This window comes from Argentina silus, assembly GCF_951799395.1.
Source record: "Argentina silus genome assembly, chromosome: 1".
In the NCBI taxonomy this organism is placed as follows: domain Eukaryota; kingdom Metazoa; phylum Chordata; class Actinopteri; order Argentiniformes; family Argentinidae; genus Argentina; species Argentina silus.
Window position 1 is genome coordinate 17,624,346 of NC_139655.1, and position 23,470 is coordinate 17,647,815.

At 43.5% G+C, this 23,470-nt stretch overlaps 1 protein-coding gene across 1 annotated transcript; it reads left to right on the top strand.

Annotated features, from left to right (window-relative positions):
• Nucleotides 1–811: 811 nt before the first annotated feature.
• kif1ab (kinesin family member 1Ab) lies at nucleotides 812–22,259 on the top strand (the record flags this gene model as incomplete). Its single annotated transcript, XM_083665227.1, has 46 exons — nucleotides 812–917; nucleotides 4,023–4,096; nucleotides 4,366–4,545; nucleotides 4,794–5,041; nucleotides 5,315–5,426; nucleotides 5,687–5,764; nucleotides 6,025–6,090; nucleotides 6,185–6,202; nucleotides 6,366–6,444; nucleotides 6,869–6,947; nucleotides 7,105–7,247; nucleotides 8,501–8,631; nucleotides 8,752–8,831; nucleotides 9,125–9,200; nucleotides 9,316–9,395; nucleotides 9,535–9,641; nucleotides 9,741–9,824; nucleotides 10,089–10,269; nucleotides 10,568–10,640; nucleotides 10,750–10,840; nucleotides 11,073–11,221; nucleotides 11,586–11,764; nucleotides 12,612–12,749; nucleotides 12,865–12,983; nucleotides 13,240–13,325; nucleotides 13,506–13,641; nucleotides 13,975–14,152; nucleotides 14,412–14,502; nucleotides 14,763–14,881; nucleotides 14,981–15,036; nucleotides 15,236–15,344; nucleotides 15,596–15,662; nucleotides 15,765–15,849; nucleotides 16,011–16,116; nucleotides 16,449–16,472; nucleotides 16,702–16,816; nucleotides 16,960–17,093; nucleotides 17,468–17,529; nucleotides 17,697–17,842; nucleotides 18,064–18,252; nucleotides 18,372–18,443; nucleotides 19,234–19,340; nucleotides 19,561–19,680; nucleotides 21,370–21,562; nucleotides 21,872–21,990; nucleotides 22,203–22,259. 46 exons carry the CDS (start codon nucleotides 812–814, stop codon nucleotides 22,240–22,242), a joined length of 5,025 nt encoding a protein of 1,674 aa, XP_083521353.1. The 3' UTR covers nucleotides 22,243–22,259.
• Nucleotides 22,260–23,470: the final 1,211 nt, after the last annotated feature.

Below are 23,470 nucleotides of genomic sequence, written 5' to 3' on the forward strand. Positions count from 1 at the left end.
TTAATCGATTTCTTATCTCATTAGACCACACAGTCCTTAGTTTATGGCTAACACACGTTTGCAAAATAATATTTAGTTTATTGGTGTGGAGAGGTGTGCCCCTGTCTGTCCAATCAGGTAATTTCTTGACAATAATTCTGTTCATCCCTGTCACTCTCCTGCCATGATTATGATAGCACAAGACAAAGTCTTAACACATGCCACACACCTTCATGACCCATAATCACTTTGATGAAGTTACCTACACATCTAAACTGAAAGCACTCAAATTTGCCAGCGAGTTTGGCATGCTGACACTGCTGGTACTGAGAGTGAGAATGTAGCAGTGGGGATGGGGGGGAGTGACTCAGGCTGACAACAGCAGAGTCTTTTTCAAAATAAAAGTCTCTCAACAAATCCGGCAACTCCTTGCCGCTGAAAAGGAGAGAGAACCCGAAATCTCCCTGTGCAGCAGCCATCAGCGCCCCGACCCGTAACAACTCAGTGGCACACCTGCATTAGGGGGGCCAACAATAGCCACTAAGGCTAACCCAACCCCGACCAATGCCACTTAACGTCCCACCACCACTGGCAGCGATCGCATCCACAGCCAGAAAAACGCCAGGGAGACACCACCGCCTCCAGCATGTGCAGCCCGTGCTGCACACCTGCATGGGGATGGCTAACAGAGGCGCAAAACAGATGATGGTAAATCAAGCATCTCATTGTGCCATCCTTCTCTCCACAGGTGTCAGGTGTGTGTACCTGGCGACAAGTCCACCCTCCTGACACACTGTCTTGGTAGTCGCGGCGCCCCACATTGACTGGCAGCATGGCGGGGGCTTCAGTAAAGGTGGCGGTCAGGGTTCGTCCCTTCAACTCTCGAGAGATGGGAAAGGACAGCAAGTGCATCATCCAGATGTCAGGAAACACCACAAGTAAGTGCCTCTTCATAGTGCATACTGGTATTGACACGTTTGATTGATCACGTTTGACTGCCAACTCGCAAACATGTTTAGTTCAATAATGAATGGATTTTTATGAAATATTTACTTTTATGGTCTGATTGAGGTTCAGGACAGGAGACAGGCTCTTAGATCATTTAGTCATATCTTTAAGGTGTATAAACATTTTGGATTCACGGTAATTCACATATTTCACCAGAGATGCATTGGAATCATCTGGTACTAGAATTGCTGGAACATTGTACCATATCTATTTAATAATTTTCAAACCAAATGAATGCTTAGAAGCAACAGGGTAATGGGTAGTGGGGCATGTAACATCTTTGCGGTTAAAACAATGGCCTCAGTGAGAAGCTGAGGCTTGTCAGTGTGTGGAGGATGTTGTGACCGCTAGAGCTCTCATCACGCAAGCCAGAGGTTGCAAAAGGCCTCCTTGTTTCTGTCGGAGCTGTGTGTGTGTGTGTGTGTGCGCGCGCGCATGTGTCGTACACACTCCACTGCTCTGTGCCTGTCAGCGGTTTGATGACTTCATTCCCACAGTCTTTGGGGTGGCATAGATTATGCTTGGATATCTTGAAAGCTTTTCCTGCACAAGCTCTAAACCTGAGCTCATCCTAACTGATGTGAAAGTATTCAACTGGTTGAAGGACTTCTTTGTTGAAAGTATATGGTTATTGATGGAAACTTCCATGTTGTTGCCTCCTATCCAGTCCTTACAGGCCAACGAGAACCTAAAAGGAATGTTGACACTAGATATGACCCCCATCTACACTCACTGACCACTTTATTAGGAACACCTGAACACCTTCTCATGGTGGAGGTGGTGTAATGGTGTGGGGAATGTTTTCTTGGCACACTTTGGGCCCGTTAATACCAATCAATTATCGCTTGAATGCCACAGCCTATTTGAGTATTGTTGCTCACCATGTGCATCCCTTCATGGCCACAATTTACCCATCTTCTAATGGCTACTTCCAGCATGATAATGCACCATGTCACAAAGCAAAAGTCGTCTCAAACTGGTTTCATGAACATGACAATGAGTTCAGTGGCCTTCCCAGTCATCGGATCTGAATCTAATAGAACACCTTTGGGATGTGGTAGAATGGGAGATTCACAGCTTGAAAGTGCACCTGAAAAATCTGCAGGAATTGCGTGATGCAATGTCACCATGGACCAGAATCTCAAAGGCATGTTTCCAACATCTTGTGGAATCAATGCCACGAAGAATTGAGGTTGTTTTGAGAGCAAAGGGAGGCCCTACCCAGTATTAGTATAGAGTGTATATCTTACTTGTACACCCCAGTCTAGGCATTAGAAACACTGTAGTCTAGATAACAGTCTAGATACAGAACAGTCTAGTCTAGATACACTCACTGGCCACTTTATTAGGTACACCTTGCTAGTACCGGTTTGGACCCCCTTTTGCCTTCAGAACTGCCTTAATTCTTTGTGGCATAGATTCAACAAGGTGCTGGAAACATTCCTCAGAGATTTTGGTCCATATTAACATGATAGCATCATGCAGTTGCTCCAGATTTGTCAGCTGCACATCCATGATGCGAATCTTCCGTTCCACCACATCCCAATGGTGCTTTATTGGATTGAGATCTGGTGACTGTGGAGGCCATTGGAGTACAGTGAGAAACCAGTTTGAGATAATTTGAGCTTTGTGACATGGCGTGCTATCCTGCTGGAAGTAGCCATCAGAAGATGGGTATACTGTGGTCATAAAGGGTTGGATATGGTCAGCAACTCAGGTAGGCTGTGGCGTTTAAATGATGCTCAATTGGTACTAAGGGGCCCAAAGTGTGCCAAGAATATATCCTCCACACCATTACACCACCACCAGCCTGAACCGTTGATACAAGGCAGGATGAATTCATGCTTTCATGTTGTTTACGCCAAATTCTGACCCTACAATCTGAATGTCGCAGCAGAAATCGAGACTCATCAGACCAGGCAACGTTTTTCCAATCTTCTATTGTCCAATTTTGGTGAGCCCGTGCGAATTGTAGCCTCAGTTTCTCAGTGGTAGCCTCAAGTGGTTATTTGAGTTACTGTTGCCTTTCTATCATCTCAAACCTGTCTGGCCATTCTCCTCTGACCTCTGGCATCAACAAGGCATTTTCGCCCAGAGAACTGCTGCTCACTGGATATTTTCTCTTTTTCTGACCATTTCTGACCATTCTTTTTCTGACCATTCTCAGTTTCACTGCGTGAAAATCCCAGTAGATCAGCAGTTTCTGAAATCCTCAGACCAGCCCGTCTGGCACCAACAACCATGCCACGTTCAAAGTCACTTAAATCACCTTTCTTCCCCATTCTGATGCTCGGTTTGAACTTCAGCAGGCCGTCTTGACCATGTCTACATGCCTAAATTCATTGAGTTGCTGCCATGTGATTGGCTGATTAGATATTTGCGTTAACAAGCAGTTGAACAGGTGTGCCTAATAAAGTGGCTGGTGAGTGTAGTTCCCAGTTATGATTGCTTTCATTTGGCCCAGAGGGTAATTATCACTGCAGTACCTCTTAATGCCACAGAAAGAAGCTCAGCAAAAAGAAACTCTGCTGTTAGGAGCCAGCTCAGCTCCTACTGTATGTCCTAAGACCAATTCACAGAGAGAGCTCCTCAGCCTGATCCTAAAGCCTGTTCTTGATTCAGGTTTCGCCAGCACTTAATTTCCCGCAAAAAAGGATGAGAGATGCTTTTTCCACTAATAATCTGTGTAGCTGGCTGAAGATCTTCTCCAGTGGCCTTATTATCTGTCTGCCATACCTTACAGCAGTTGCATTCAATTCTGGGCCTCTAGCAGCACTGTTGACTTTCTTTCTTGCCTTTTTTGCTGAGTTGTACATTAATGTAATTCATTGGGGAGAGTTAACTAGTTTCCTGGTTTCCCAGGTCTGAACCAGCCCTGATTAGAAGAAAAGCATGCAACCCGTCAGTACTGTGGACTTCCAGGCCTGGAATTGAATAGCCCTGGCCTACAGTTCATCCCAATTTAGTTTATTTGGTGCTGATATATAGTTTTGGTTTGGTGCTAATTATTGTTTTCTTCCTCTATGTCTGTTTAGCAATTCTAAACCCGAAGCAGCCAAAAGAGAACAAAAGCTTCAACTTTGATTACTCATACTGGTCACACACAACGGTGAGTGTCATCACACATACATGTTGGAGAATTGTGTCACTCTCACCACTCAATAGGTCACCCACATTAGCAGTCCGGCAGGGTAATGTTTATGGTACAGAGGCACTTTACTCAACAGTATATTACTAGGTAGTGTTGCTTATTGCTTATTGAACATTATAATATGATGAGAATAATGAGACATACACTTTCCACTTTCTTAGTCGGTGACAAAGTAATTTTTCTCTTTCTTTTCCTCATTCTCCATCCACTGCACTCTCTCTCTTCAGCCGGAGGACATCAACTTTGCGTCCCAGGTGCAGGTTTATAAAGACATTGGAGAGGAGATGCTGCTGCATGCCTTTGAGGGCTACAATGTCTGTATCTTTGCCTATGGCCAGACTGGGTCGGGGAAGAGCTACACCATGATGGGCAGACAGGAGCAAGACCAGCAGGGAATAATCCCACTGGTAATATGATAGATTTATAACAGCAAATAATGTATTCTAACTGCACCATTTACAATGTGGAGTATAACTTCTATGAAACCTGTAAAGGGTTATGCAAAAGCAACACATGTGCTTGATACCATTCCTCATTCTGTTCCATGCATTACAATGAGCCCATCCTCCGATTTCTACTTCCACCAGCCTCCCCTGCTTGATTGCTTTATGCTAAACTAGTATAACAAGAATCATCTCAATGTCCTCTTTTACAGCTGTGCGAAGATCTCTTTACCAAGATCAGTGACAGTAATAATGAAAACAGTCTGTCATACTCAGTGGAGGTAAGCTACATGGAGATCTACTGTGAGCGTGTGCGCGACCTGCTGAACCCCAAAAACAAAGGGAACCTGCGTGTGCGCGAGCACCCCCTGATGGGGCCTTATGTAGAGGACCTGTCTAAACTGGCTGTCACCTCCTACAATGACATCCAGGACCTGATGGACTCTGGCAACAAGGCCAGGTACTTAGCTTGGAATTAATGGGTGAATGATGAAATGGATTTATGTGTGAGTGTGTGCGTGCGTGTGGATGGACGTATGGATGCATAGATGGATGGATGAAACTGATGGATGGAAGGGAGGGTGGATGAAAGGATAGATTATGTTTATGTATTATGTTTGGATTGATGGGAAGATGGATGGATGGATTGATGGAAGGGTGGCTGTATAGATCGATGAATAGATGGAAAAATGGATGGATGTGTACTTCATAAGGTTCTACTCCCTCCCCTCAGGACGGTGGCAGCCACCAACATGAATGAGACAAGCAGTCGCTCTCATGCCGTCTTTAACATCATCTTCACCCAGAAGAAACATGACATGGAGAGTGACAACACCTCAGAGAAGGTACATGCCTCAAGACTAACTCATCTTACCTCACATTCATGCTACTTCAATAGTACTGGCCCTGTAGCAGGCTGATGTGATGGCCTGTCATTCTTGGGTTGAGGTATACGTACATGCTATCTTGACATTCCTAGTATAATCTTTATGAATGTATTATCTTATGATAACACTACTCAAAACAGATAAGCTTTCATACTGTAGTGATTGCCACTGCACATGAGAGTATCTTGGTATTTTTACCTTGTGATTTGTTGTTACAGGTCAGCAAGATCAGCCTGGTGGATCTAGCTGGAAGTGAGAGGGCTGATTCCACTGGAGCTAAAGGAACCAGGCTGAAGGTGAGAGGATGGTTTTGTTATTCTATGGGTGAATCCTACCCTGAGACTCACATGAATCTTTGTATTAAGATTTAACACCACGTACAGTCCATACGCTTTACAAATATCTGGGGTGTTGGTAGGCTAGATGTTTTCTCTGTGTGCTGTGTCTAGAACCAGTTTGTGTTCCTTGTATTTGATTCAGGTGGTTGTTATGTTGTAGTTTTTGTGTCCTGATGCTAATTGTTAGATACATTTCTGCCATATCTTTTCCTTTTCAGGAAGGGGCAAATATCAACAAATCTCTGACTACACTGGGGAAGGTCATCTCTGCTTTGGCAGAAGTGGTGAGAGTCCCCAAATCCTCCTCAGTAATACACTATCTTTATTGCATTTTAAGAAATTATTGTAACACTTCCCTTTCTCTCTGTTTCCCTCTAGGACTCTGCACCAAACAAGGTACACATTTTAATTCTAGTGGGATTGAACCTGTTACTTCTGCTTATAAAGCTAGTTCACTAACTACAGTGCTAATAGAGTGCACTCGCTTAGAAATGCTTGTAACAATGTTTAAGGGTAGAGTCACACTCTTGCCTTGATCTGTGATTGTAATTCTCAACAGAACAAGAAGAAGAAGAAGGTGGAGAACCATATCCCCTACAGAGACTCGGTGCTGACCTGGCTATTGAGGGAGAACCTGGGTATGTCATGTTCCTCCTTTACCAGTATCAGAGTCTCCCAGGGTGGAATCCTAACTCGACATCTGTGTGCGTCACCCCGGCATTCACGTAAAACTTGCATTGATGTCAATGGGAAAGTTGTGTGATGATTTGATGATTTGTTATGTGCACACAACTCGAGTTAGGATTCTGAATTCCCAGCTGAATTCACTTTTTATCATTACACCCAGTTCCCCTGCAGATGCCCTTTGATTAATAGTGAACATCGTTTCCCCATGTATTGCTGCATTTTACATGAAACAACTCACATCTATGCACCTGAAAACAAACTGTACTTCATTCAAACTAATAAGATGATTTTATCAAACACTTTATTGAACATTCTGTAAAACATGAGAATCATCTCCCCACCTTCATCACACATTGCCTTGTTTCTGTCCATTAGGAGGTAACTCTCGTACTGCCATGGTTGCAGCTCTCAGCCCTGCTGACATTAACTATGACGAGACCCTGAGCACCCTCCGGTAAGAACCCAGCTCTGAGGTAGCTAAAGATTTCTAGTAAAGCACCTTTATATCTATAGTGAACTAAGGACTATTATGTAATGTCTATGAGCCTCATAATGACATATGATTTGACCATTAACATGACATTTGACATGAATGGTTTTCATACTCCCAGGTATGCTGACCGTGCTAAGCAGATCCGCTGTAATGCCGTCATCAACGAAGACCCCAACAACCGCCTGGTGCGTGAGCTAAAGGAGGAGGTGGGCCGCCTCAAGGACCTCCTCTACGCACAGGGCCTGGGTGATATTATAGAGAGTGAGTACCTACCTACAGGGACATGCTCACACCCACTCCTCCCCCCCCCCACACACACACAGACACACGTTTTAAGAAGCACATGAGAGGTCCACTAAGATCAGTGTTTGAGTGTATCTCAAACACACTCTTCTCTCTCCTCTCTCCTCTCAGCGTATCGGGGTCCTGGTCCTGCGATAACTGGTCTGAAATGTGTGTATTCTGGCAACCCTGTGCTTTGCAGCTCATAGAAATAAAACCTCAGCCTCAACCACACTAGAGTCCTAACACCCCAGAGCATTGCTGTAAATATTTAAAGCTGAGGTTATGACAAACGTTTTACATGAAACTAGTAAAACAGGCACAGTGAGAAAGAACTGCTGCTGTGCAAGTCAAGGGTTATGTGTACGTATTCTTCCAAAATACCCCCTTTCCTGACCTCCTTTCCTTCATTACCACTGAGATTATTAAAAGAACTGGGTTGGTCTTTAATATGTTGCTTCCATTTACCACATCTTGCCAGATCTGTGGTCATTGAAGAAAAGGAAAGGAAGCCATTTTATACTATTGAGAATAGTGAGAATTGAGAATAATGCTCTAGTGCTCTGGGTGTGTGAGTAGCTGATTGGTTTATCTCCTCCTGTAGAGGAGCTATGAGTAAGGCATTTAATATAATAGGGGCTCTGGCTTGGACTCAGAGGGCTGCTGCTGCTGCCTTAGGCTTGGTTTCCATCTTCCCTCTAATGCTTTTATTGTCGCTAAGCCTGGAGATTTTGCTGTGAATTAAGACTTAAAAGACATTTAAAATTACCTATACTGTATATCTGGATGTTGACATACCTGGCTGCTAACGACTCATAACATTGCTTTTTGAGCTTGTATGTAACAGTATGTTCATTGCATTTGAATGTCAGGGGAAGGCATTCACTCTAACTTACACTAAATATGCATTTGCGTGTTCCATCAGTTTAAGTTGCTCTTCTGTACTCTTTCTGCAATGGCTTTGGTAAGCGTCTTTCTGCTTCTACAATCCATTTTTTGAGCTCTCTCTTCTTCTTTTTTACTCCTCCTCCCTGTTTTCCCTCCTTTCCTTATATCCGTTTCTCCGCGTTTTTTCTCTCTCGCACCCAATGTGTCTCCTCCTCACTTTCCTGCTGTCTGCACCCTCCCTCTCTCTCCCCCACACACTCCTCTATCTCTGGCAGACTTGTGCGATTACAAGAACTTTGTCAATAATCGCCAGGCTGTCAATCAAAGGAGTGATCTCTCCACAGTGAATCATGCCATGACGGGGATGAGCCCCTCCCCCTCTCTGTCCGCCCTGTCCAGCCGAGCAGCATCTATCAGCAACCTGCATGACCGCATCTTCAGCCCTGCCAGTGAGGAGGCCATCGAGAGACTCAAGGTAGGAGGAAAGGATGGGATGGGAAGGGAAGGGAAGGGAAGGGAAGGGTGTGCCAATGTGTTACAATGCATCCTAGTTTATAAAGACATTTGAGAAATTTGTGACTGTCTTTCTCTTCAGGAAACTGAGAAAATCATTGCAGAGCTCAATGAGACATGGGAGGAGAAGCTTCGCCGCACTGAAGCTATTCGGATGGAGAGGTGTGTTAGTAAGCCACATTTAGCCATAACCCCATTCTAGCCTATTTGTAACCGCTCTACAATGCTAATGCTAGCACCAAGGCCCCATTCGAACAGAGATTTTGTATCTGTGGAAATGGAGTATGTTTTGCTATGGAGGTCATATGTTGACATATGATGGTGACAGTGAAGATGGTTTGGGTCTGTGTTTATTTATGCTGCTTTGTTTGTCTTTTGACATGCTTTTGTCAATAGTGTATAAAGTTTAACTTCTGACACGCCTTAACAGTGGGTCACTGCTCTGCTCTCTCCAGGGAGGCCTTGCTGGCTGAGATGGGTGTGGCTATGAGAGAAGATGGAGGCACAGTGGGTGTCTTTTCTCCCAAGAAGGTCAGAATCCCAAAGATACCCACATTATCATAATAATGATCCCTACCAACAATATCTGTCCAAACTCACAGAGATATCAGCGTATACAGTTTTGAAGTTCCTGCCTTTGTTTTAGACCCCTCATCTGGTGAACCTGAATGAGGACCCACTGATGTCAGAGTGCTTACTTTACTACATTAAGGATGGGATCACCAAGTAAGACCTGCTGTTTTGTAAACATCGGTTCTATACATTGCCCTCTCCGTGACAAATGTACCATAAATATTGCTTTTGTAATGTCATCATAACTTTTTAATGTGTCAATGTCCTTGGCTCACACATTATCTTTTCTCAGGGTGGGCCGTGAGGATGCCAGCAGTCGCCAGGACATCGTCCTCAGTGGCCATTTTATCCAGGACGAGCACTGCACCTTCAGCAGCACCACAGGCCCTCAGGGGGAAGGTGAGACCAACTGACTAGTTGCAACAGAGGGCTTGACGAAGAATGTGACGAGTGAGGTTATGTAGGCTAGTGCCTTCATGTCCCTGTCTGCACCCATAGGAAACGCCATCCTGGAACCTTGTGAGGGGGCGGAGACTTATGTCAATGGGAAGAGAGTGACCACGCCCACCGTGCTTCGGTCAGGTATGTCTGGCGCACTTATATATCTTCTACTAAGAGATGGAAATTATATATATTATATATATATATATATATATATATATATATATATATAATATTATCTAAGTACAAATACACAACATATATACACTAATTTCAAACTACTGAGTTGACCCTCTTCCCAGAGAATCATCATAGTAAATTCATAACTGAGTTTCAAGGGTTAGAGGCACATTTGTACTGAGGCATGCTGGGACTAACCTTTGACCACCCCTCTGTCCACCCTAGGGAACCGCATTATCATGGGAAAGAGCCATGTGTTCCGCTTCAACGACCCGGAGCAAGCCAGGCAGGAGCGGGAGAGGACCCCCTGTGCTGAGACCCCTGTGGAGCCTGTGGACTGGGCCTTCGCCCAGAGAGAGCTGCTGGAGAAACAGGGCATTGACATGAAGCAGGAGATGGAGCAGAGGTATGTGTCACTACTGGACACCTTTACAGGGTATTAATAGTAGGCACCGTTTACATTCAATGTAAAGTGGTTTGAGATGTAGAGAAAGTGTTCAATGCAGTCCATTAAAAGATGGGACAAAGTGCAGGTCATATGCAGGAAGCAAGAGATGAATCCAAGGGACTTAAGTAAAATATATTTTTAGTGTGTTAACATGATGATGGGGGCAAGAAACATAAAGGTAGATAGGGTATTAGAGCCAATGATGGCTCAAAACTGGCCATAGAACTCCATAGAAATGTTTGTTTTCTCTCTACAGACTTCAAGAGCTGGAAGACCAGTACCGAAGAGAAAGAGAGGAGGCCAGCAACCTTCTGGAACAACAGAGGCTGGTAAGAGAGGCCACCATAGGTTGCAAATGAAAGTCTTTGTGTATATGGGAGTTACATTATGTAGCATATATTTTGTCATTTTATTGCTGTGTGCCATTTCATCTTCCAGGACTATGAGAGTAAACTGGAGGCCCTTCAAAAACAAGTGGACTCTCGCTATCTAGAGTCTACAGAGGAAGAGGAAGAGCCTGAGGAGGAAGGTGAAACAATGATACAGTAGACAGTTATGAAGCCACATTTTACATTGAAATTAGGTATCTGGTGCTGAAGTGAGGATATCAGAATGATACAGTAACATGTTGATTACCTTTTCATTGACAATAATGGAAGAAAATATATTTGACTTTGACTTTTTGGTCAAGTCTGCCTTTTCAAACTTTGCACATGCCCACCCCCCCCCCCCCCCCCCCCCCCCCCCCCCCCCCCCCCCAGTTCCATGGACCCAGTGTGAAACGGAGCTGGCACTGTGGGCGTTCCGTAAGTGGCGCTTCTACCAGTTCACCTCTCTCCGAGACCTGCTGTGGGGCAATGCTATCTTCCTCAAGGAGGCCAATGCCATCAGTGTGGAGCTCAAGAAGAAGGTGACCTGTCATTTCTTGGCATGGGTGGTATTATGTTTCTATCTATATTTGCATTCTATCTAATGGTTTTGCAATATTAAACTTGAATAAATTGTTGTTCAATAAAGAAAAAGGTTAGCTGGTTATATTTTATTATATCCCAAATAAAAGTATTATATAGTGAAACTGCTGAATTAGAAAGCATAAGGAAAAGAATTGGATTGGTGACGACAACATTTAAAAAAAAAAAAAAGCCACTGAATCAGATAATTTCTATACTTAAACTGTGAATTGGCTCAATGAGTCAGCAAAATACAATGTGTATTGAACAGAGTACCATTCTGCCAAGCCATCCTATGGCTAACATGCTAAATGTAATCTGCAGGTCCAGTTCCAGTTTGTGCTGCTGACGGACACACTGTACTCCCCGCTGCCCCCAGACCTCCTGCCCCCCAGTGTGGCCAAAGAGAGGGAGAGGCGGCCCTTCCCACGCACCATCGTCGCTGTGGAGGTCCAGGACCAGAAGAACGGAGCCACCCACTATTGGACCTTGGAAAAACTCAGGTATTCCTTTGTGTGTGTGTGTGTGTGTGTGTGTGTGTGTGTGTGTGTGTGTGTGTGTGTGTGTGTGTGCGTGTGTATGTGTGTGTATGTGTGTGTGTGTGTGTGTGTGTGTGTGTGTGTTAATGTGCAAGTTCAATCACCTACACTCACAAGCACTTTCCTAGGAACACTATACTAATACTGGGTAGGGCCTCCCTTTGCTCTTAAAACAGCCTCAATTCTTCGTGGCATAGATTCCACAAGATGTTGGAAACATCCTTTGTGATTCTGGTCCATGATGACATGATTGCATCACACAATTCCTGCAGATTTTTCAGGTGCACTTTCAAGCTGTGAAGCTCCCATTCTACCACATCCCAAAGGTGTTCTATTGGATTCAGATCCGGTGACTGGGAAGGCCAGTGAAGAACACTGAACTCATTGTCATGTTCATGAAACCAGTTTGAGACGACTTTTGCTTTGTGACATGGTGCATTATCATGCTGGAAGTAGCCATTAGAAGATGTGTAAATTGTGGCCATGAAGGGATGCACATGGTGAGCAACAATACTCAAATAGGCTGTGGCATTCAAGCAATGATTGATTGGTATTAACAGGCCCAAAGTGTGCCAAGAAAACATTCCCCACACCATTACACCACCTCCACCATGAGAAGGTGTACAGGTGTTCCTAATAAAGTGTTCAGTGAGTGTATATGACCATGTATTTGCTCTGCCAATGTTTGATTGTTGTATCGTATTGTTTAGATATACAGTATAACCTGATTTTACTTAATACAGAATTCAGCTCTGGTGGGGTGACTGTGCTCTGCCCTCATTGTGCATGTTGACTGTATCCCTCCCAATAGACAGAGACTGGACCTGATGAGGGAGATGTATGACCGTGCTGCAGAAGTTCCCAGCAGCACAGTGGAGGACTGTGACCACGCCCTGACTGGAGGAGACCCCTTCTATGACCGCTTCCCATGGTTCCGCCTGGTGGGCAGGTGAGTCACTGGCTCAGTTCCTGTTTTTCATATTCATCCCTCCTTCCACTCTTCCATATAGTTTATTATGGTAATCATGGATCTCTCCCTCTCTCTCCCTCCTTCCCCCTCTTAGGGCCTTTGTGTACCTAAGTAATCTGCTGTACCCTGTGCCTCTGGTGCATCGTGTGGCCATTGTCTCAGAGAAGGGAGAGGTCAAGGGCTTCCTCAGGGTGGCAGTTCAGGCCATTTCAGGTACGGTTGAGGTCAATTCTGACATTGAGACTGAAAAATATTTAGTTTTGATCATAGTTTGACCAGAATGAGGGGTAGCTCAGAGACAAGCAAGGATAGATAGGATAGAAGGATATTCTGTGATTTGTTTGGTGATGTGTATGGTTGCTTATACAAGGCGCATAAAATGTGTACATACAGGTATGTGTTGAGTTTTATTGTTGATGTTCCAGACGTCAACCCTTGGCTGTAAGTAACCCGTCTCCTCTGTCCCCAGCTGATGAAGAAGCGCCTGACTATGGCTCTGGCGTGCGACAGTCAGGGACCGCCAAGATCTCTTTTGAGGACCAGCAGTTTGAGAAGGTATATCAGGGGGTAGTATGACTTGACTAGGATCATAGGTGTTTTATGATAACCCCAGGTATGGACAAATGACCTGATATAAGCATTACAAAACATATTGCTTGTAGAGAGAAAGACAAAGATATTTGGAAATGTGTTGTGTATGCCAGTTTGTAAAAGCCCATGTATTTGACTCATCAGTTCCAGACAGAGTCCTGTACTGGTGGCATGTCCCACTCCAATACTTCCCAAGAGGAGCTACGTATCGTAGAGGGGGAGGGGCAGAACTCAGAAATAGGAGTGTCTGCTGACGAGGTGAACAACAACACCTGCGCAGGTAAGGAAATTGAGATAATCGAAATAAACAATCAATGGAAGTAAAAACTGTCTAGGGTTGTGTACTACTTTGAATACTATTGCTAGACAACTATACAATGTAATTAGAGTGGAACATACCTTTAAGCTTGTAACGTTTTCATTTATTCAAGTGGAATAACACCTGATTCCAAAACAACCTCACTTTATAGTTCAAAGGTAGAGGAGTAAAAAATCCCAATGCAAATCTAGAGAAGCACAAATACGATTTAAGGATGTTTCAAACAAGAGGTGGTGCACTTACAGCACCTATCCACAGATATGTCTTCTCCTACCCCTCACACAGCCACCCCAGAGGCACCCAAGAGCCCCCTGAAGGAGAGTCTGGGTCTGGGTCTGGACCTGCCTCTGGAGCTCTCTCAGGAGAAGGCTCTGTCCCACCTGAGGATCGGCAGCACCTTCACTTTCAGAGTCACTGTGCTGCAGGCCTCCAGCATCTCCGCAGAGTATGCTGACATCTTCTGCCAGTTCAAGTGAGTAAAAACAACCCACTTTTTAGATTCTTATTGTAGTTACATTAATTTGTCCAGAATGTCTTGAGAACCTCTTTCCTCCTATTCTGAATCCATCTGTATAGATTGAGAATTAACAGACCTGTCCACTAGTGACACAAAATAAACAAACTGTACTTTAACTGTGGTCCACCTAATGTTATAATAACCAGTGGTGCACATTATACAATTGAGTTGTAGCGTGAAAGTGCTGTGGCTTTAATGGCTTTCAAACCTGCAGCTTCATCCACCGGCATGATGAAGCTTTCTCCACCGAGCCACTGAAGAACACTGGCAGAGGACCTCCTCTCGGCTTCTACCATGTGCAGAACGTATGCACTGACCATGTTTATGCAAGACATTATCACTACTGTGATACATACTGTGTTTTATTACCATGCTATACTATAACTATACATTATTACGCATTTATTACTATATGTTATGACAATCCTATTACTTTGATTATTTGATTATTCTTATCAGCTTGCCCAGTGTTTTCTTGCACATCTGTATGTAGTAAATAAGTAAGTGGTTATTACAAGCCTTATTGAGTAACCAATGTCACAACCTTACTTTGGCTTTCTGTTAGATCACGGTGGAGGTCACCAAGTCATTTGTGGAATACATCAAGACTCAGCCCATCGTCTTTGAGGTGTTTGGCCACTACCAGAAACAGCCCTTCCCACCGCTCTGCAAAGACCTCATCAGGTGAGAGAAGAACTAAGTTTCTGCAGGACACTTTCATTTTCTAATAATCAAAGAGTCTTTTTTTAAAGTTTACATTTGATTTCTGTCTTTTTTTTTCAGCCCACTCCGACCCTCTAGGAGACAGTTCCCAAGGGTTATGCCCTTGTCCAAACCAGGTAAGTTTGCATACATGATTGTTCGACTTTGGTGTCCTTTTCATAAGACTTTGGACATATTTATTTACCTGTCTCTGTCACAGTGCTAAGCAAAGTTAGAATGGCATGGTAGCCAATTTGTGCTAGAACGCTAACCAGACATTGTATTGACATTTGTATTACAAGTATTAAGCCTTATTTCAACTATTCTCTTTCACAGTGCCGGCTACAAAGCTGAGCACCCTGACACGCTCCGCAGCTGGCCCATGTCACTCCAAATATGACCTCATGTCCTTCTTTGAGATCTGTGAGCTGGAGGCCAATGGAGAGTGAGTAGAGTCTCACTGCTGTCACTTCACTGTTCTATCAAGGCACCCTTTCTTACTCAAGTTCTCTGTACCATTGAATGATCTCTGATACAATATGCATATTAAGTCATTGAAGGACAGCACAAAATGAATGATCATGTACTGAGTTTCTACTGTGTATTCAATCACATAGTAGGTGATATTGCAGAAAAGTTAAAAGGGTTATGGCTATAGCCTATTAAAATAGTTATGCATAATGTATTTCTCTTCAGCTACATCCCTGCGGTAGTGGACCATAGGGGTGGCATGCCTTGCCATGGAACCTTCCTGCTTCACCAGGTTAGGGATATATCATTATCATTATCTAGACATATTTCAGATGGAAATGGATTGGAATCTATTTCCCAGATGTTGACACTCTGTCTGGTGACCTCTCCACAGGGCATCCAGAGGAGGATCACGGTTACCATTGCACACGAAACAGGAAATGATATTGAGTGGAAGGAGGTCAAGGAGCTGGTGGTGGGTGAGTATGGAGGAACTCCATGCTCTAGGAACATCAGAGCCAATGACAATAACAGGAGTATACTGTACTGTACAAAGACTTCTGTAAAGATTCAGTATGGAATGGATTCATGGGTAAATGCATTGATTTTTATATCTGTATACATCATGTATCTCTCTCAGGGCGCATCCGCAATACCCCGGAGGCTGACGAGACCATCATCGACCCCAACATCCTGTCCCTCAACATCCTATCTGCAGGGTACATCTGGCCCACGTATGATGACAAGTGCGTCCCCTCTCTCTCTTTTTCCTCTACAGTTCATATCAGCAGCAATGAATAACATGTTTGTGCAATAATACACTTTTTCTGCAAAGAAAATGCAATATGCAATGTTGCTAAATCATTTCTTTGTTTTCTCTATTTTACATCAGCTCTGAATGATATGCTTTAGCATCAACAAGCTTTTTATTTAGAATGTTGCAGTACTGTATCTAAATGTTTCTCTGTTATCAATGAAGCTTTCCCTTTTTCTCACTGAAATTGCTAAATTCACAGCTGCAGTTAAACCTTGACTTTTGACCTCTTGCCTTTCTCTGTTTGTGGCTCCTCTATGGCAGTGTTTCCCTGGGAGTTGACCATAGGTATATCACTGCTCCTATTTTTTTCTCTTCCATCTATATTTTGCATTTAGAGCTTGTTTGAATTCCATTTGTCATAAAGGGTCTGCAAAACCGAATGCCCCGATTTTTTGTTTATGGCTAAAAAAACTAACCATATATCTCTATTCCCAATTATTGACAAGCTGAAAAACACCTGCTGAATTGACACACCCTTGCACATTGTAGTCATTGCCATTTGAATCCCTTCCAGAACATTTTACCGATTTGAGGCAGCATGGGATAGCTCCATGCACAACTCCCTGCTACTGAATCGTGTAACTCCCTATGGAGAGAAGATTTACATCACCCTTTCAGCTTACCTAGAGGTAAACATAACAGATCCACTTTACTGTCCTCAACAGTGTCCTCCTCACTGAGCATATCTATTACATCATGTATTGTGCAGTATACAGTAGCTAGCTGCTTGGATAATGTAGGCTCTGATTGGAACCCATTTCACTAATTTTAGATGGAAAATTGCACCCAACCGACAGTGATCACCAAAGACTTCTGCATGGTGTTCTACTCGCGTGATGCCAAGCTGCCTGCCTCCCGCTCCATCAGAAACCTCTTCAGCACCGGCTGTCTGAGACCCTCAGAGAGGTAGGCTCCTTCTCTGCCCCCCCTCTTCAACTCTTAATATCTAGACAACTTTGGTAGCAATGGTAGTTATTTACCTAGTATTTACTTGGTACTTACATTGGTAACAATGGGTGCGTTCTAGTACTTGAAACACACATTTGTATTAAGCTGGTACCAAATGGGAAGTGATGCTTGTTGTATTGAATCTCAAAGAAACAAAAGTTATTGATTGGTTAATATGATGTCATTACCATTTTACTATGTACAGTAATGTAAGTACCTGGTCATTTTTGTACTAATGAACAAAGTGCTACCAACTTGATTCATGCAGTATGGATACTGTTTATGCTAGCTTGTTAATAGGAGCCATTACTGTAATACTCTCCCCTCCTCAGTAACCGTGTGACTGGAGTGTATGAAGTCAGTCTCTGCCATGTGGCTGATAATGGCAGTCCAGGTAAGAGGGATTGTTAATGGAATACCACTGGTTTCAAACTGGAACTAAGTCCTATTAAATCATGTTCAACTGCAAGGCAAGTCACCAGTTTCTTCTTGCTATGTACTCTTTCTTAGGTAAGACAGATTTCTTAGCATATATGCTTAGCTCACCTTTGTCTCCCATAGGCATGCAGAGGCGGCGCAGGCGCGTCTTGGACACCTCCGTGGCATATGTCCGCGGGGAGGAGAACCTGGCAGGCTGGAGACCCCGCAGCGACAGCCTCATTCTGGACCACCAATGGGAGCTTGAGAAACTCAGTCTGCTGCAGGAGGTGAGGGTTTGGATTGGTTGGTGGGTCTGTAGAGAGAACAGGGTGAAACTGCAGTGAAGTGGATATTGATAGACTTGGTTAGTGTGAATGAAGGAATGTATATACTTTATTAAGTGACAAAACAATACCTGTAAATGTGGTCTGAATGATAGATCATCACATACTATAGGTTAATGTGTGTGTGTGTGTGTGTGTGTGTGTGTGTGTGTGTTTGTCCGCAGGTGGAAAAGACCAGGCATTACCTGCTTCTGAGGGAGAAGTTGGAGGCCACCCTGCAGGCCAGCCAGGAAGCTCTCTGCAAGAGCGGCGACATCAGCGACTTTGCCAAGAGCCCCACCATCAGCCACAGCCCTGGAGGCAGCCCCGCTCTCGAGAGCCCCAGCCAGAGGCAGAGGGAGCTGGCTGCCAAGGTGACTACCAATCCCTAGCTATGTGTAAAGTGTAGCAATAAAATCATGAAAAGTGTTACCATGAATGAGTGTTGTGTGTAATAGTCTCCTCTCCCTCTCTCCACTCCGTCTCTCCACAGTGTCTGCGGCTGCTCATGCACACCTTCAACAGGGAGTACAGCCAGGTGAGCAGCAGTGCCAGTGAGAGCAAGGTGAGCCCCAGCTTAGGCCCTTTCACCCCCCTCTAACTCACTTACAAGTCTTGCTGTAGGCCTAACAGGCCACATACATCCAGTCCCCCTAGACCTAAGCATGTGTATACCCTTTATTCCCTAGGCTCCATCCCATTCGTTCATTCATTCATCAAAAAATTGTCATCCTGACTAATCATCCTGCCTAATTCTACATGTTAAAACAGACAATTACTGACACATCATACTTTGGTAATTAATGAACATGCTCTGTGTTCCCACCACTTATGAACTTATCCTAAAGCGCCATCTTTTCCAATAATTCACCCTACCACATAGGATCATTAACCCCCCATTCTAACTCACCCTACACTAGCCCCCCTCAAGAGAAAAGCAGGCTTCTCTCTTTCTACCCCAGCATGTTGTTTAACATGTTTAACCAAAGCCAGGGGCTCTTTGAAACATGTCCTCTGCAGATGTCACAGGAGCTTAGTGACTCGTTATGACCAGTGATACTGTATCATATCTAGTAATGGTTTCTGTCATTATATTTCTATGATTCACTTTGCAGACCTGCTCTAATGAAAAATATGAGAAATGTTGGTTGATGTATAATTTTCTCAATGGACTGTATGTGCGTGTTTGTGTGCGCTTATTTGTTTTCATGTATGTGTGTGTGTTTATGTTTCTCCTTTTGTCTGTGTGTATGTATCTACATGTATGTATTTGTGTTCCTACGCATCTTGGTGTGTTTGTGCATGCCTGTATATCTGTGTGTGTGTGTGTGTGTGTGCGTGTATGTGTGTTGCAGCTGTCTGAGATGTCTGCATCGCTGATGAGGGAGTCCTCCTCTGGTCTCAGCACGCTCACTCCCTCCTCCACCTGCCCCTCACTAGTTGAGGGACACTATGACATCAGGTATGTTATTAGCTGGGGGTTATTTCAAGGGGCATTTGCTTTTCAACTATATCGATCAATACAGTACTAGGATGAAAGTGTTTTTAGGATACCAAGAGCTTTGAGAAAGCTTGATTTGAGAAAACAACGTTGAGATAGCATGAGGTGTAGGAGAGTCTTGAGAGTGTTTTTTAGATAGTTTTTATTAGAGCATTAAGAGAGTTTTGTCACTGGTCTGCAGACACACTGAGCCCAGCTCTGGAGCCTCCACTCCAGACCTGGACCCCTTCAGCCCGGTGGAGAGGAAGAGGACCTCCAGGGGCTGCACCTTCGTCCCTGACATCCAGGAGATCCGTGTCAGGTGAGAGATGACCCTCCGCCTAGAGGCTAAACCATAATCACTACACATCAATGCATTTCAAAGTATTTCTATGAACTCCTCTTATTTTGAAGGAAATGGATATATAAAATGATAAAATGGATATACAGTTAGGTCCATATATATTTGGACTCTGACACATTTTTTGTTATTTTAGCTGTTTACCAAAACACATTCAAGTTACAGTTATATATGAATATGGGCTTAAAGTGCAGACTCTCAGCTTTAATTTTAGGGTATCCAAATTGGAGGAAGGGTTTAGGAATTATAGCTCTTTAATATGTAGCCCCCTCTTTTTCAAGGGACCAAAAGTAATTGGACAATTGACTCAAAAGCAGTTTCATGGACAGGTGTGGGCTATTCCTTTGTTATTTCTTTATCAATTAAGCAGGTAAAAGGTCTGAGTTGATTCCAAGTGTGGCATTTGCATTTGGAAGCTGTTGCTGTGAACACACAACATGTGGTCAAAGGAGCTCTCAATGCAAGTGAAACAGGCCATCCTTACGCTGCAAAAACAAAAAAATCCATCAAGAGAGATAGCGGCAACATTAGGAGTGGCCAAATCAACAGTTTGGTATATTCTGAGAGAAAAAGAACGCACTGGTGAGCTGGGCAACACAAAAAGGCCTGAATGTCCACGGAAGACAACAGTGGTGGATGAACATCTAGCCAAGTGAATAACACTCTCCAGGAGGTAGGCATATCATTATCCAAGTCTACCATAAAGAGAAGACTCAAGAATAGAAAGGCCAGATTAGACTTTGCCAAAAAACATCTGACAAAGCCAGCCCAGTTCTGGAACAGCATTCTTTGGACAGATGAAACTAAGATCAACCTGTACCAGCATGATGGGAAGAAAAAAGTATGGAGAAGGCTTGGAACTGCTCATGGTCCGAAGCATACCACATCATCTATAAAACACAGTGGAGGTAGTGTGATGGCATGGGAATGCATGGCTTCCATGAAACTGGGTCACTAGTGTTTATTGATGATGTGACAGAAGACAGAAGCAGCTGGATGAATTCTGAAGTGTTTAGGTTGATTGGACGGCGCTTCACAGTACAGATGGACAATGACCCAAAACATACTGCGAAAGCAACCCAGGAGTTTTTTAAGGCAAAGAAGTGGAATATTCTGCAATGGCTGAGTCAATCACCTGATCTCAACCTGATCAAGCATGCATTTCACTTGCTGAAGACAAAACTAAAGGCAGAAAGACCCACAAACAAACAACAACTGAAGACAGCTGCAGTAAAGGCCTGGCAAATCATCACAAAGGAGGAAACCCAGCATTTGGTGATGTCCATGGGTTCCAGACTTCAGGCAGTCATTGCCTGCAAAGGATTCTCAACAACGTATTAAAAATGAACATTTTATTTATGATGATGTTAATTTGTCCAATTACATTTGAGCCCCTGAAAATAGGGGACTGTGTATAAAATGGTTGCAATTCCTAAATGTTTCATACAATATTTTTGTTCAACCCCTTGAATTAAAGGTGAAAGTCTGCACTTCAATTGCATTTCGATTGTTTAATTTTAAATCCATTGTGGTGGCGTACAGAGCCAAAGTTATGGAAATTGTGTCACTGTCCAAATATTTCCAGACCTAACTGTAAATGGGCTTAAAAGCTCTGACCCTAGACCTGTCGCTCTCTCCTCGGTGCTACAGCCCCATCGTGTCTAAGAAGGGCTACCTGCACTTCCTGGAGCCCCATACCAGTGGCTGGGTGAAGCGCTACGTGGTAGTGCGCCGACCCTACGTCTACCTATACCGCAGCGAAAGGGACAGTGTGGAGCGGGCTGTCATCAACCTCTCCTCTGCCCAGGTGGAGTACAGCGAGGACAAGCAGACCCTGCTGAGGGTAAGACCTTCCAAATATATCACAAATATATCACAATTATACCATGCAAATGTATTACAATTAATATATATATGTATGTTATTAATATATTGAGAATACAGTATATTCATAGAATAATTTAATCTGATATGGGAAGATGGCGTTGATCAGTTAATAATGACCACAGAATGGACATATGTTGTTTGTCTCTAAATACAATACTGTATAACCTCCACATATGTATAGTGGATGGGGATGAGACTATACAGTATGGCTCATTTACCATTCACTTTCCTCCGAGTAATCACAGAATGTATTCTCTGCTTCTAGACTCCAAATACATTTGCAGTGTGCACCGAGCATCGCGGGATACTTCTCCAAGCCAGCAACGACAAAGAAATGCATGACTGGCTGTACGCTTTTAACCCTCTGCTCGCCGGAACCATCAGGTATAGTAACCCCTTATTTCCCTTATCATATCATTATTCCATGATAAAAGTAAAAACAGTAAAAAAACATTCTCTCAAATATTGTCATATCCTCAAGATATTGACTTCTAAATGCACAGTTTAAGTCAACATTTTAGAGCTCAGGCTATACAAATGGAAAGTTTCATGTACCAACATAATGAAAATTAAACCTTCTCTCTTCCTTTTCCAAGGTCTAAGCTCTCCAGAAGAAAGTCGGGTCAGAGGATGTGAAAGGAGCACCATGGGTGGAAACAAAAACACCACAATCTAAATGCTCCACTGACCCCACTCTGTATAAAAATCATCTAAACAAGCGCTCTCCTATTGCTGACCCCGTGTCCTAAACCGTTGCCACAGCACTCTTAAAACCATCCCAGCTGATCTCTCCTGTTAGCCACCACAGAATCTGCACGGTGTGTCCTGAACCATATACAACCCTTATATGACTACTACAGTACAACCCAAACCCAATGGGGCTTTCCTCCACTGGGTGTGTTGGGCCTGGTTGTGACGGCCTATTGTCATGTGCATGTCAAATATACCCTTACCTTGGGGCTGATGGTCCTCATGAGATTAGCCGACAAAGGGAAACTTTATATCAATCTAGTTGTTATCAGTTCCAATATCATGCATTCTAATCCGAACCTACCCGTCTATGATGCCCCTCAGTTCAAGCCTCTCAGTCTCATGTATTTCTTATTAACACTGTAGTCTGATGATAAAGAAAATGGTGACATGGTATATCCCTTTTATAGTTCTCATAAGAAATCGCTGTTCCTGTGTATGTGTTTAGTGCAGGGAAGATAGCAGTACAGTATGTATCAAGCTCATTCTCATGTAAACAGCATATACACATTACCTCACTTTGAAATGGCTGGGCTGTACAGCTCCTTGTAGTCGTCTGTTTTGTATCAGAGGTTTTGAGCAGTATACAGTGGTATAGATTGGAAGTGGTATAGATTTGGGCTGTATAGGATAATAGGGTCAAGATATGACTATAAGGCAATTATTTTGCTTCCATACTTGCCTAATGATGTGCTCACTGTGCTGACCTTTCATAGTAACAAGTTTTCTAGACTAGGCAATATAACATATGGCCTAAAATATCAGTGGAAATTCATTGTGCCCTTGACCTGTTTTTGCCTTGTGTGGTTTTTCATATGATTTGTGCATATACATTTATATTAGTCCTAATTTATTTGCACTATATGGAATCACTGACCAGTTTTGTGGCATGGCACTTTATTATCTTACGTTTATGCGTGTTTAATTTAATCTGTTGTTTTAACCAAAGCATTGCAATCTATCTGAAAACATGTACGATTTCCTAATGAGAGAGATATAGAATGTCATCCTTATCCAAACCTAACATTCTACTCCTCTGTTTTGACCCTGAATGTCCGTTCTTAAGTTAAATACTACACCACATGGATACATTGAGAATGGCTCCTCTTCAGCA